The 12,894-nt window shown below is 51.5% G+C and overlaps 1 protein-coding gene across 2 annotated transcripts in view; it reads left to right on the top strand.

Moving 5' to 3' along the window:
* Spns2 (sphingolipid transporter 2) overlaps positions 1 to 12,894 on the top strand; it is a 39,616-nt gene that overhangs the window by 7,116 nt on the left and 19,606 nt on the right. For both annotated transcript variants that reach the window (XM_008855638.3, XM_008855637.1), the window contains exon 2: positions 8,328 to 8,393. In XM_008855638.3, the coding sequence (XP_008853860.1) occupies positions 8,328 to 8,393 (66 nt within the window). The remainder of the gene's footprint in view (positions 1 to 8,327; positions 8,394 to 12,894) is intronic.

The raw sequence follows: 12,894 nt of genomic DNA on the forward strand, positions 1-12,894 counted from the left end.
TCGCCATCTTGATTGTTGTCTTCAGATGTGGGTGCTTTTCAAGAGCAGCTAGTGCTCGTATGTGCTGAGTCATCTCTCCAGCCCTTGTTTGTGTGTGTGTGTGTGTGTGTGTGTGTGTGTGTGTGTGTGTGTGTACTACAGTACATTTGTGGAGGTCAGGGGACAACTTGTGGGGAGTTGGTTCTCTTCTTCTACTGTGTGGACTCCAAGAATCAATCTCAGGCCATCAGGCTTGACTGCAAGTGCCTTTACCTGCTGAGCCATCTTGCTGATCCCTGCTTTTAAACTTTGCCCTTCTGCCTCCATCATGGCATGTGTCCCCTGTATAGGGTCACTATCTCCCTCCAGTCTCAAGGGACTGACGTATCTGTGACCCCAGCATGTATGGGAGACTCACACAGGCTTAGGTGGCAGTTAGATGACCCAGCTCTGCCAACCCAGAGCACCTTATTTGGGGTGGGAAGGCCACTGGCCAGTTGGACAGGTAGAGGATCAGGCTCCTCTAAGGAGGCATTCAAGAGGGCACCACGGTGGCTTTTCTTGTCTCTCCTGCAGTCAGGGTACAGGGTTGGTGACCTTGGTTCTTCAGGGAGACCCTGTGAAGCAGAGGCTGGTCCTTTCCTGATGTCTAGGAGGGAGTAAGCAGGCAGGGATGGTGTACTTGGCAGAGCTGGAGGGCTAGGGATCACGATCCTGGCCCTCTACCTTCCCTTCTGCCCTCTGCTCAACTGCAGACCTTGCTTGATTCTTCCTGCACCCAACCATGGTCTCTGCCTTTGTGACCCTCTCACTGTTGAGTGGGGATCCAGAGCAAGAGGCACAATTAGGTTGAGTAGACTGTGATGGGCTGGGCCTGGGCAGAGGGGCAGCTTCTGCCAAGCACATGAGAATAGCTGGCATGGGTGCTGAGGGGAGACTTGGGGTGCCAATAGGAACCTAAGCCAGACCTTGGTGTTTGGAGGCCGGCTCAGACCAGCTCCCGCCTGATCCCTGGCTGTTGTCTCACACACCTCTGAGAAGTAGAAGCAGTAATTCCCAGGCTCTGTGGCCACTGGTACAGGACACAGGAGAAGGTTGAGGGTGTGTGGGTTTGGATGAGCCTAGTGTAGGCCTCTTATCTCTTCCCCCATGTTCTTTGCCCCACACCCTGGCCTCCTCTTACCTCAATGGCCATACCAGCCACACCTCTGAGGGTCAAGATAAGGCTGTGGCTACCTTGTCCCTGGCCCCTGGTGGTCTGAAGAGTTGCTGGGCCAGGCCAGGCTAGGCTGGGGTGGCTGAGCTGGAAAGGAGTGGCTATGTGATGCCCCCAAATTACTAAGGCCAAATCTGGTTCCAGGAAAGGCAGCTCCAAATAACAGAGTAGAACCACAGGCCAGGGGCTGGCCCTGCCCACTCTGGCATGGAGTGCAGTGAGGAGGAAAGGCCTCTCCATGGCTCCTGGAGGTTTGTAACAGGACTCTGGTAGGGAGGGATTTTCAAAGGGGCCTAGGTGCCAGGCTGGGGAATCTCACCATCGTGGTCCTGGGCTGTCTAGATATTAATGGTCTAGCTTTGCATGGTGGCACGAGGGAAGCAGATATAAGTCCAGAATGCACCCAGTGAGGATGTGCTGGGATGCTTGGCCACTTTCTAAATTGGCAACTGAGGCTCAGAGGAGGGAAGGCACGTGAGTTAGTCAGCTTGCTCCTACAGGATGGGCAGAGGCTGGTCTGAGAGTGTATGCGCCTGGGCTGGGTCCCCAGGCTGTGGCTTCCCAGCCTTAGCTACCCAAGCCAGGCTCTTGAGCCTCTGTAATTACTGGGGTAAAAGCTGCCAAGTACTGGACGGGAAATCCTCCCACAGGGAGCCAGCACTGAGGCCTCTCCAAGAGGACCAGGGTCTCTGCTGGGACTGGCTGAGAGTAATGTGGCCTGTCCTTTCAGATCTCTTGGACTTGTCTTTCCAGGTATCCATTCCCATTTCAGAGAAAAGAAAACTGAGGGGACAGTTCCTCATTGTTTGGGTTGGAGCTGTGTCCTGCCCTTCTAGTTAATGATCAGGGATAGCATTATGACATTTATTGAATACCTACTATGTGCTAACTACTAAACACTTCACATGGATTAACCTACTTAAACCTCACAACAACCATGGGAGACAAAATTAAGCCATATTATAAAGATGGAAACTGGCTCAGAGAGGTTAAATAGATGTCCTTAAGTTACACAGCAGGGAAAGTTAAAAAGCTAGGATTAAACCCAGATGGTCTGGTTCTAGAGTCCATACACCTGAGAATTCAGCTAAGCTGCCTGCAACTCTGCAGGTGGCTCAGGCAGGTAAATGTGGGGTGATAATGAGCGCCAGGTGGCCCTTTTTGGGTACCTTGGCAGGAAGAAACCTCAGGATCACTGTCTTGACCTTGCATCTGAGGCTGTCTGAGCCCAGGGCTCCCAGGGACAATTTGGCCTTTTTCTCATACTTGACCTTTTCGAGGACTCTGTGATGACAGGCTGGGCCTGACTGGAGGAGGCTTGGAGTCCTGGGATCTACAGCTGATTTTGTGGGGTTCCTGAGGGTCTGACTGTGATGGGGACTCACCAGGAGCCTCTGGGGCAACTGGCTGTGTGAGTACAACCAGAGGCTAGCCAGTCTTGGGTCCCTGTGGGTTCCAGGCTCCACTTCACTGAAAGCCTCAGAAGAGGGAAGGATGCCCTAGTGATGTCTCCTTGGAGGATGAGGTGGGCCTTAACAGGAAGTACAGTACTAGACATCTTAGGAAGTGGGCACAATGGCAGATGAGGGCTTTGAGACTTAAAGGCTGTGATGGGTCAGTCACAGGGGCTTCTGATCTGTCAGGCCAGCAGCTACTTGACAGTGCATTTAGAGATTCTTGGATCTCACCTCTGGGGATGGAGTTGCAGAGCTGGAAAGGACAAGAAGACTGAGTATGTATTATTACTCTTGTTGTTATTGATATTGGTGCTAGGGATCGAACCTAGAGCTTTGTACATACCTGGCAAGCGCTCTACCATTGAGCTATACCCTCAGCCCTCTTTTTATTTTTTATATTGAGACAGTGTCTCTTTAAGTTTCCCACACTGGCCTTAAACTCCTGCCCCATTCTCCCAGGTAACTGTGATTTGTAGGTATGTACCACTAGGCCTGGCTAGGGAGACTGTATTTTAACAGGCAGCCTCTCTAAGGGTGACAGAGTCTTGGGTAGGCTTGGTCTACCATACAGGTCTCTCTGATATGTCCATTTACTCAGGAACAAACTGAGATCCATGGGGGTAAAGTGGTCACAGCTAGAGCTTCAATTCTCACCCCCTCCAACCCCATGTGTGTACATGCATGTTAAGTTAGGCCAGATCATTGAAGTCTTGAGTACTGGACACCTGGGCTTTGTTCAGGCAGCAGTGGAGAACCACAGAAGACTCCAAGAGGCCACAGGCAGTGAGCTAATACCCTCATAGCAGCTGGGTGGGCCTGGTACATGCTTAGCGCTCTGTCAGTTGTTGTCAGTGATTGTATTGCTGAGCCAGAGGTCACACCAGTGAGGTTTGAGGAACTTATGAGTGACCCTGAGGTACGGGCAGACTGGACATCCACAAGGTCACAGCATTAGCCTCCTATGTCTGGAAGTGCCCTTGAGGGCTCCAGCCCAGGACCTAGAACTTAGTTGGAGATTGCTAAGTCCTTGTGAGTTCTGGTACAACAAGGATGAGCAGGGGCCAGCAGAGGCTAGAAGCTTCCTGGGGGCAGGGAAGCCACAGGGGTTGCTGGGTGGTGAAGAGAGAGGATGCTAGGACTTAGAGAAGAGAGGAGGGTCACAGGTGATCTCAGGGTGACCTGGGTGTTTAGGGGTGGGTCCCAGCTGGTAGCTGAGGAAGGAAGAGGCTGGGAAATCAAAAAATGAGAGAGTCTGGACTGAATCACTAGGGGTCATTGATCCTGGGGAGTGATGCAGGTAAGGACACAGAGTTTGGAGGGAAGAACTGTTTTTGTTTTGTTTTGTGACAGGGCTGGCCTTGAACTTGCTATATAGCCAAGGATGATCTTGAACTTCTGATTCTCTGATCTCCACCTCTTGAGTGATGGGATTACAGGTGTCATGCACCATCATACCCAGTTTATACAGTGCTGAAGATCGAACTCAGAGCTTTGTACAAGCTAGGCAGGTACTCTACCACCTCAACCAAATCCCTAGACTCCATGGAGGGGGAGCTTCAAGAGTTCCTGCTGTGAAAGAGGAGGGGAAGGTGTGCTAGCCTTGGGGACAGGTCAGATTGTCCTACTGCTGGGATGCCTAAGGCTGTGAGTGGATGAGAGAATTCAGGGGTTCTACCATTCCAGAGTGTATGCTTGGGGGATGAAGTTCCTATGGCCACGGGGCCCTTGTGGATGTGAGTAGGGGTGACCTCCTTGGCAGGAAAGCCGCTTCAGGGCTGGGGCTGGTGGGTCAGGGGCTTGGCTTGGCCTGAGCTGTGGGAAGCTGCTCCTGGGCGTGAGGCCCGTCCTGTGACCCACCAAACCTCAGCCTCCAGGAAAGAGGCTAAAAATAATACTGTGGTAAAGAAGGGAGGGGGTGTGTGCCTGAACCAGCCTGGAGCCCAGAGGAAAATGTGAGGCTGTCGTGAACCACTGTGACACATGCTTCCCGTGCCAGTGGCTGGCAGGATCTTGCCCTCCTGTCTGTCTAGCTCCCTCCAGGCCCAGAAGAGGGGAAATGGCCCAGAAAGGTTCAGAGGGACCTGACCTATTTCCCCTGAAGCCCCTGTTTCCTGGGAAGGTTCTTTCTGACCTTCTGCCTAGAGCTCAAGCCTTGTACCCACAGTAGTGGTAGAGGGGCTCCAAAGCTTTCTGTGTCCTGGGTTCTAGACTTCTTAGGAGTTCCCAGGGATTATGGATGCCCACCTGCATGTGGAGAAATGGAAGAAGTCAAGGGAGGCTTCATTGAGGCAAATGATAAGCTGTAAAACCATTGGATGAGGGAGTGACCAGTGTGAATACTGTGCAGGTTTTGATAGAACTTCTTTTCCTGAAAGTGGGCTCTGTTTATGCCCTTCCTTTCACTGTGGACAGTCCCAGGGCAGAGGGGAAGTTTTTACATTCCTGCCCACTCTTTGCTACCCATCTTTTAGTCTACCCAGCACTGAAACTGTGACTGTCCCTATTGGTTCTAGAAATGACTCTTCATGGCCTGTGCCATGGCAGATGGCTACCCTTCCATCTATACATCTACCCACACTCAGTCCCTGGGGGCCAGCCCTGTGCTAGACCCTTCACTAGGGGACAGGCATGAAGCAGGAAGAAGCTGGGTAAGGCTGGGTGGCACAAGAGCCTCTTTGTTTCTTGACCACAGACCTGGTGGCTATTGTGAAATCTGTATTTGGTCTTCCTCCTGTCTCCTCACAGAGACCCTAAAGTTCTTGGAATCTTCAAAATGATCAGCATTTTTGGTATGCTATTGAGTTGACTGATGGCCCCAGGGAGCCCCAGGATGGGCTGGTCACAGAACACCCAGGCAGGTTTGGAGGGATGGGATGTTCAGCCCCATCCCCAGCTCCCAGCACAGAAGAAGCTAAGTTGATCATCATTAGCCAAGGGTTTAATGAGTCATGCCTGTAATGAGGACTCCAGAAAACACTAAAGGACAGAGCTTGGGGGGCCTTTGGAGAGAGGGATCCAGGGAGGTTCCTACAGGGTGCCAGTTCAGGAGGTGAGGCGGTCCTGGCTCCTTTCCGCATGTTTCATCACACACACTACTTCATCTCTGCTTCCATAATCTCCTTTGTCACAAACCCATGAATGTGTGGGTTCTCCTAAATCCTGTGAGCTATGCTAGCAATTGAATTGAACCTAAGGAGGGGATTGTGGAAACTCCACAGCCTGGGGCTTGTGATGGGCCCCTTCAGTGGGGAATTGTCTCTAAATAGAGTCCTTACCCTGTAGGGTCTGATTCCTCCTTAAATGGACAGTGTTGGCATTGAAGTGATTGACACCTCACTGGTGACTGCTGCAGACTCCCTGGTTTATGTGTTATTCGGGGACCTCTTGCCCTGATATTTCCTCATAGATGCTGTCTGTGTTATGAAGGCATAGACAAATTATATTTTTCTTCAATATTTTCAGACCTGGTTTAAAGTCCATGTTCAAAGTCTTGTGTGCTATGTGACAGTGGCTTCCTTTCCTTCAACCTTAGTTTCTTTACATGCAGAATGAAGGCAGAAACTCAAATGCCAGTCAAGTGGCAAGTTTGGACATACCACAAGAGCCTCTTGGTATCAGAATTTACCAGGAAGCAATTACTAGTGACTATAGTTCCCAGTGGGTCCAAGGGATTCCCAGGACTGACCCTGTGTGTGTTCCCCTTTGAACCAACTCACCCTGACTCATCCTTGGGACAAATGCTAACTAACATCAGGATGGACTAAGGAGCATCCTGGCTCCTAATTGATTGGCAGGAGGGGAGAAATTAGGGAAGACTTTTTGGAAGAGGAAGTATTACAGCCAATCTTGAAGGAGCGGCAGGGATCAGCAGAGTGAGTCAAAGGCCAGGATAGGAGGGGAGGTGTTTGGAGTTGGGGAGCAGGCATGGGTAGTTTGGGAGGTGGGGGTGTCATCTGAGAAGTGAGACTGGAAGGCAGGTTGGTAATACTGTGGACCTGTCATCTGTAGCCTTGGGGAAGGTTTTGGTACTGAGGAACCACAGGTGACAGTTACTATGAGAGAGAGGGATGTGGACACAGGGGCTCATGAGAGGAAATGGTCTGTGGAGCTGGGAGGTGAGTGTGAATAACTTACCAGGTCGGGCCAATTGATGCTACTTTTGGGCCTCTGAGGCTAGCCAGAACACTTTGGGTCTCACATGGTAGCATGCCATCTGCAGGTCCAGTCCCTGCCATCCAACTCTGTGGTAAAGGCATTGTCCTCCCTACTAGGCCTTGGTTATTAAGTCATTAGCTGGGCCTCTCACCACCTCTTCATTAGGGTAATTATGGCAAATTCATTCAGGGCATTAGTCGGGGGGCTGCTTTCTCCCAGCTGTCAGGCTGCCAACCATCATCCAGGCCTGACCCTGCAGCCCCAGAGATCCCTCAGACTCCAAGCATGGTCTTGAGAGGGACAGTGACATTTGGTGTCTCTGCCCCAGCTGCCAGACTGGACTCAGACACAGTGCTGAATAATCCTATCTCCTCCTTCCCTGTTGGTGACTTTGAGTGCACAGCACAGTTAAACTCTGCCTTAGTTTCCTCACCTGTCCAGTGGGATAGTAGTGCCGTCATCACAGTGCTGTTACTGTCATCCTCAAGAAGAGCTCTGGGGTCCCTAAGGGCCTCTGGCCTCTGTGCAGGCAGCTCTTGAAGGCAGGGCATCATCTCTTTGTCTTCTACCACTTCTCTGAGCAGCAGTCCTGTGATCCTGCTGTTCACAGAAATAAGTTGAGGTGGGGCCCAGGAACAGGGTGACCTGGGGTGTGTGCTTACTCAGCAGCCCTAGCTGAGAGCTCCAGGAAGATTCTAGGGTTCTGTGACTCCCACGTAGCCATGGCTTGGCCTGTCTTTTGACAGTGATGGCTTGTAAGTTTTCTGTTGTCGACCTTGATGGGCAGAGCTCTACTGGAGACAGAGAACTAGCATGGTCTCAAGGGCCCCCTTCTCCAGGAAAGCAGCATGGAGCCTCACCCACTTCCCTTAGGCCTGCCTCCTGTACCTGGAAATGGGAGTCCTGGTGATAGTATGGAGGACAGCTGGCATGAATGTGCATGGAGTGTGTGTCTGTGCATATGGGTGCATTCGTGTGTGTGTATGTGTGTGTGTGTGTGTGTGTGTGTGTGTGCACGTGCACACATATACTTGCACATGGGGAGTCTGTGTAAGTATTGCCTCAAGCTACCCTGTCCTTGTCCCTAGCCATTAAGCATCCCCATAGCTGGCTGTGGCTGCACTCTGCTCCCTGACTGGGGGCTTTGTGAGTCTTGGAGGGCAGTGCCCAGGTTTATGGATCAGGTCACAGTCTCCCATCCACGGTTGGGCCACAGGCAGGTCATGCTGGCAGGTAGGAGCATGACTGAGTGACCACACAGGAACCTTGCCTGGCTCCATACTGTTGTCCCTTGCAGTGGCTGATGGGTGAATGCTGTCCTAGGCTGAGTGGGGTGGGGGCAGGAGGGATGCCTGACCCTCATGCTTCTAGGTGGTTCAGCTAGGCTAGGCAAAGTGGAGGTCACAGCAGGGCAGGAATGGTGGGGATGGGCCAGGCTGGGCTCGTACTGGGGCAGTTGGTGGGTAATGGGGCACTCAGACATTGGACTTCACAGTAAGCATGCTCTGTCTCCCTTCTAGGTGTTCTTCTGGACATCCAGCAACACTTTGGGGTCAAGGACCGGGGCGCTGGCTTGTTGCAGTCAGGTGAGGCCTGCTCCTATCTTACCACATGCTCAGGGGCCAGCAGCTCTGCTCCTGCTTGGCCTTCATTCTCCTTGGTCACTTCTCCTGTCCTGACATCAGAATGAGCATGGGCATTGCATCTGGATCCTGCTATCACCACTTACAATTGGCCCTGTTTTTCTGAGCCTCGGCTTCTTTTCTTATAAAATAAAATACACGCACCTGTCCCAGAGAGGCATGGGAGACAACCTAGAGTACAGGACCTAAGCCAGTAAGGTTACCCTTCTTTTGGTTCCCAGGTCCTAATCAAGACCCTGTGTCCCAGTCCAGCTGGTGAAGGGAGCCGGTGAGCCTGGTGATGCTAGCCCACCCTCAGTGACTTGTTTCTGTCACCTGCCCCTCCCTTAACTCCTTCCATTATGATCCACTTAGAAACCACCTCTTTGAAAAAATTATTTAGAGGGCTGGAGAGATATCTCAGTGGTTAAGAACACTGACTGTTCTTGCAGAAGACCTGGGTTCGAATCCCAGCACCCACATGGCAGCTAACAACTGTAACTCTAGTTCCAGGGGATCCAACAGCCTCTTCTGTCCTCTGTGGGCATTGCACTACACAGGTGTACTTATCTACGTGCAGGCAGTACACACATACACATAAGATAAAATAAATAATAAATAAAATATTAAAAAACAGAAAAATTATTTTAGACAGGGTCTTACTATGCAGCCCTAGTTGGCCTGGAACTCACTATGTAGACCAAGTTGGCGTCAAACTCATAGATTCACCTGCTTCTGCCTCCTGAGTACTGGGATTAAAGACATGTGCTACCATGTTTGACCCAGGAATCACCTCTTGGATGACAAGGGATGTCACCACTCATTAGCCCTTGAGGGAGTCTGGTGTCCTGGATCCTGAGGGTCCCTTACCCTTCCCTGTGGTCTCAGCCTTTCCAAAGACCACCAAGGCAGGGCCTGAGCTCCACTGGGCTGCAGCAAGCAGAGCAAGGCCCACATGGGAAACCACTGAGCAGCTGTCCTAGCTCTTCTTCTGGGGAGAGACCATGTCTCCCTTTTCCTTCTCCTGCCCCTCAGGACCCCATGGGATTTATACTCCTGTATTCTGGGCCTCCCCATTGGCTTTGGCCATACCATCCTGACCTAAACTGGCTTTTGAGGGCTTGCTAGAGGCTCACTTCAGTGCAGGATCCCAGGGTGTCTGATCCTGACTGGGCCCTGACCTTGCCGTGTGACTCCAGCCTCACACCTGCCTGTCTTTGGGTCCTTGGTCCTGGAGTTCATCTGGCTGTGAGCCCCAGTCAGGCTGGTGTGTACATTCCAGTCCACGAACCCTTCCTCAACCTGGTTGTCTTGGGAGGGTAGGGTGGAGGGAACAATTCTATCTTGGAACTTGCTTGACCTGTTTAGGAGGTGGCATTTCATATGTACAATGGCTCCCAGAGCTCACAGAATGCCACAGCACACAGCATGCAGCCTAGTCCCCTGTCCCTGGGCACAGATCCTTGGTAGGGTCTTGGGGCTTAGAGACAGGCCATGTGCTGGCTCTAGGACTCCTTCACAAGTGACACTGAGCTGAGAAGGGGCAAAGCTGTGTGGTTCTATGTCCCCACAGTGGCCAAATTTCTACCCTGGCAACTGTTTCCTCTGGCTAGGCCATGAGTCCAGGCCCTTCCTTCCCCTTCCTGGCCTCCCTGGCTGGGCTGCCTTGCAGGTCCTTCTAGGTACTGGGCTCCATGCACAGTGATCATGCAAAGGAAGGGGTCCTAGTCAGTGGCTGTATGGGAGAAAGTGGACTACACAGCTGATCTAGCCCTCAGCCCCTACTCTACATGGCCCCTGATTCCGTGGGGGACCTGGCTGAGCCTTATCCCTCTGGTTCCAGCCTTGCTGGTTGATCTGGAGGAAGGCCACACCCCCAGCTTCCTCCATCAACTACCCTGAGCATGGTTAGGCCACATTGCCTCCCAGAGAGATGGGGTGGGGGGACATAAGCCCCAAGGAATGTGGGAGGGTCAGGTCCTGGTTCCTTCTACAGGATGTCCCAGGCTGAATTACTAGTTCACGAGAGGCACAAGGTCCTTACTGACCTCCTGTGACTTGGCTGGAAGTAGACAGGTCCCCCACAGGTATGATTTCCTTTGATTCTTACAGAACCCTATAGGCCCCCTTGCCAGTTTTACTTGCCAGAGGAGGAGGTGGATCGAGGGAGGGAAGTGGCATGCTGAGGTCTTTTGGAAGAGGGACTCTGTCTCTGTGTGCTGCTGCCCTCTTGGCTTACAGGGTCTGAGCATCTGGCATCTCAGTGTCCCCATGGTGGGTGCCTCTGAGCCCAGATGAGAAATCCTAGCTTTCTCAGTCTTGTGAGTCCTTTCCCCCAGGCCTTGACCCTATTGTCTACTGGGATGGCTCCACAGTGTCCTCACCCCTTTGGCCATTTAAGCTAAGAAGCCAAGCAAGCTAGACCAGGATGTGACTCAGTGGGCACCAGGGCAAGGCACCTAATTGGCCTATGCCCCAGGCACCTGTCTCTTCCCCAAGCCTGATAAGGTCGGAGTTGTTGGAGGGCGCCAGCCAGGTGTTGCTGCTTGCCCAGATCAAAGCACCAGGGCTGAGAGCAGCAGCTGGCTTACTTGTGGGCTCCAGGGGCTTTGGGGCTAGGAGGCAGGTAAAGAGACAGGTTTGACTTGGACCTGCCCTTGCTGTTGCCCCCTGAGAATCAGCCTCTGTGGCAGCCCATAGTAGAACTCTAGCACTTGGATTTTTGCCATTTGGGGAGGGCTATGGCCCACATAGAAAGGGGCAGTAGCTACTCAACCTCCTGCTTGTCAGGCCCTGTGCTGGGCACTGCCCATTCTCAGGTAGATTACCTCTGCCAATGGCAGTAGAAAATGTCATTCCATCACCATGCAGGCCCAGGGAAGTATGGAAGCCTGGGTAGATGGCAGAGTGTACACTTAGCTCTGTTAGAAGCGGGGGGAAAGCGCCACTGAGGAGGGAGCATTTCCATGGGGCTTTGAAGCATGTGTTAGATAAGTTCATTTGGGGTAAGGACATCTCGTCAGTTTGTCAAATTAAGTAGATGTCAGCACCCATCTCCCCTAGTTCTCCAAGCTAGAAGATATATGCCGAGAAAATATATTTAAATTACATAGCTGCACTTGAAAGCTAAAGCTAACAGGGAATTCCCAGGTGCCAGAAGCAAAGAGCTAAAGTCAAAAGCTGGACTGGGAACTGGAAGTGAAGTCAGGTGATTCAGAGTACTGGGACACTTGGTGCAGTGTTTGCAATAAGAACGTGTTCACAAAATTTTAAACATTGCCGGCATGGTTGCACACGCCTTTAATCCCAGCACTTGGGAGGCAGAGGCAGGCGGAACTTTGTGAGTTCGAGGCCAGCCTGGTCTACATAGTGAGTTCCAGGATAGCTGGGGCTACAGGGAGACCCTGTCTCAAAAAGACCAAAAAAACAAACAAAAAAATTTTAAGCATACACAAAAGTAGAATAGTACAGCATGCTTCTGTAAGCTCAGCACTGGGCAGCGTATCCTACGTCTTCTTTCAGGCTCAGGTGGCACCCAGAGCCCAGGCCAGTGCTGACTCAGTTTCCCCCCTTGAACCCAGGCAAGCTCCCTGATCCCACGCTTATCCAGGCTGACAGGCAGCTCTGTTGGTAAAGCTTCAGCTTCCAGACAGATGGTTCCCGCCTGCCTCTGGCTTTCTGCAGTCTGGTGAGGCTCCCGTAGGCCTGGTACTCACTCCTTTTTCCATAGAGGCATCTGTTTTCAGAGACCCCAGCAGAAGCGAATCCAAACTGGTCCTCAGGGAAGCCTTCATGATCTAGAGCCTACATGGACATGGGTGGCAGTTCTCCTTGAAGACAAATTCACATTCAAAATTAATAGCTGGACAGGGGATGTAGCACAGTGGTAGAGTGCTTACCTAGTATGTGCAAGGCCCTGAGTTCCATCCTAAGCACCAGGAAAAAAAAATAAAAAGTCACAAAAACTCATCTTTGTGAGAAGCAGGCAGCTGGCCCTTGAAACAACCTGGACTATAGAGAATAGCCTCATTTTTTAAAGTTTAATTTTTTTTTGTCTTTTTGTGACAGGGTCTCCCTGTAGCCCCAGCTGGCCTGGCACTCACCATGTAGACCAGGCTGGCCTCAACTCACAGAGATCCACCTGCCCCTGGCTTCCAAGTGCTGGGATTAAAGGCACGTGCCATCATGCCTGGCAGAATGGCCTCATTTTAAAAAAGGATTTCAAAATTAGGTATACTTTGCCAGATGTGGGTGCTCACACCTGAAATCCTAGCATTCAAGAGGGTGAGGCAGGAGGATTGCTATGACCTGGGGCTAGCCTGGGCTACAGAATGAATTCCAGGATAGCCTGAGCTATAGAGTGATACCCTGTCTCAAAGAATTAAAGAAATTAGGAATGCTTAGTTTGAAAGCTCAAAGGAAGGCATTTATTTATTTATTTATTTATTTATTTATTTATTTATTT

This window comes from Nannospalax galili, unplaced genomic scaffold, assembly GCF_000622305.1.
Source record: "Nannospalax galili isolate Female #2095 unplaced genomic scaffold, S.galili_v1.0 scaffold888, whole genome shotgun sequence".
NCBI lineage: Eukaryota > Metazoa > Chordata > Mammalia > Rodentia > Spalacidae > Nannospalax > Nannospalax galili.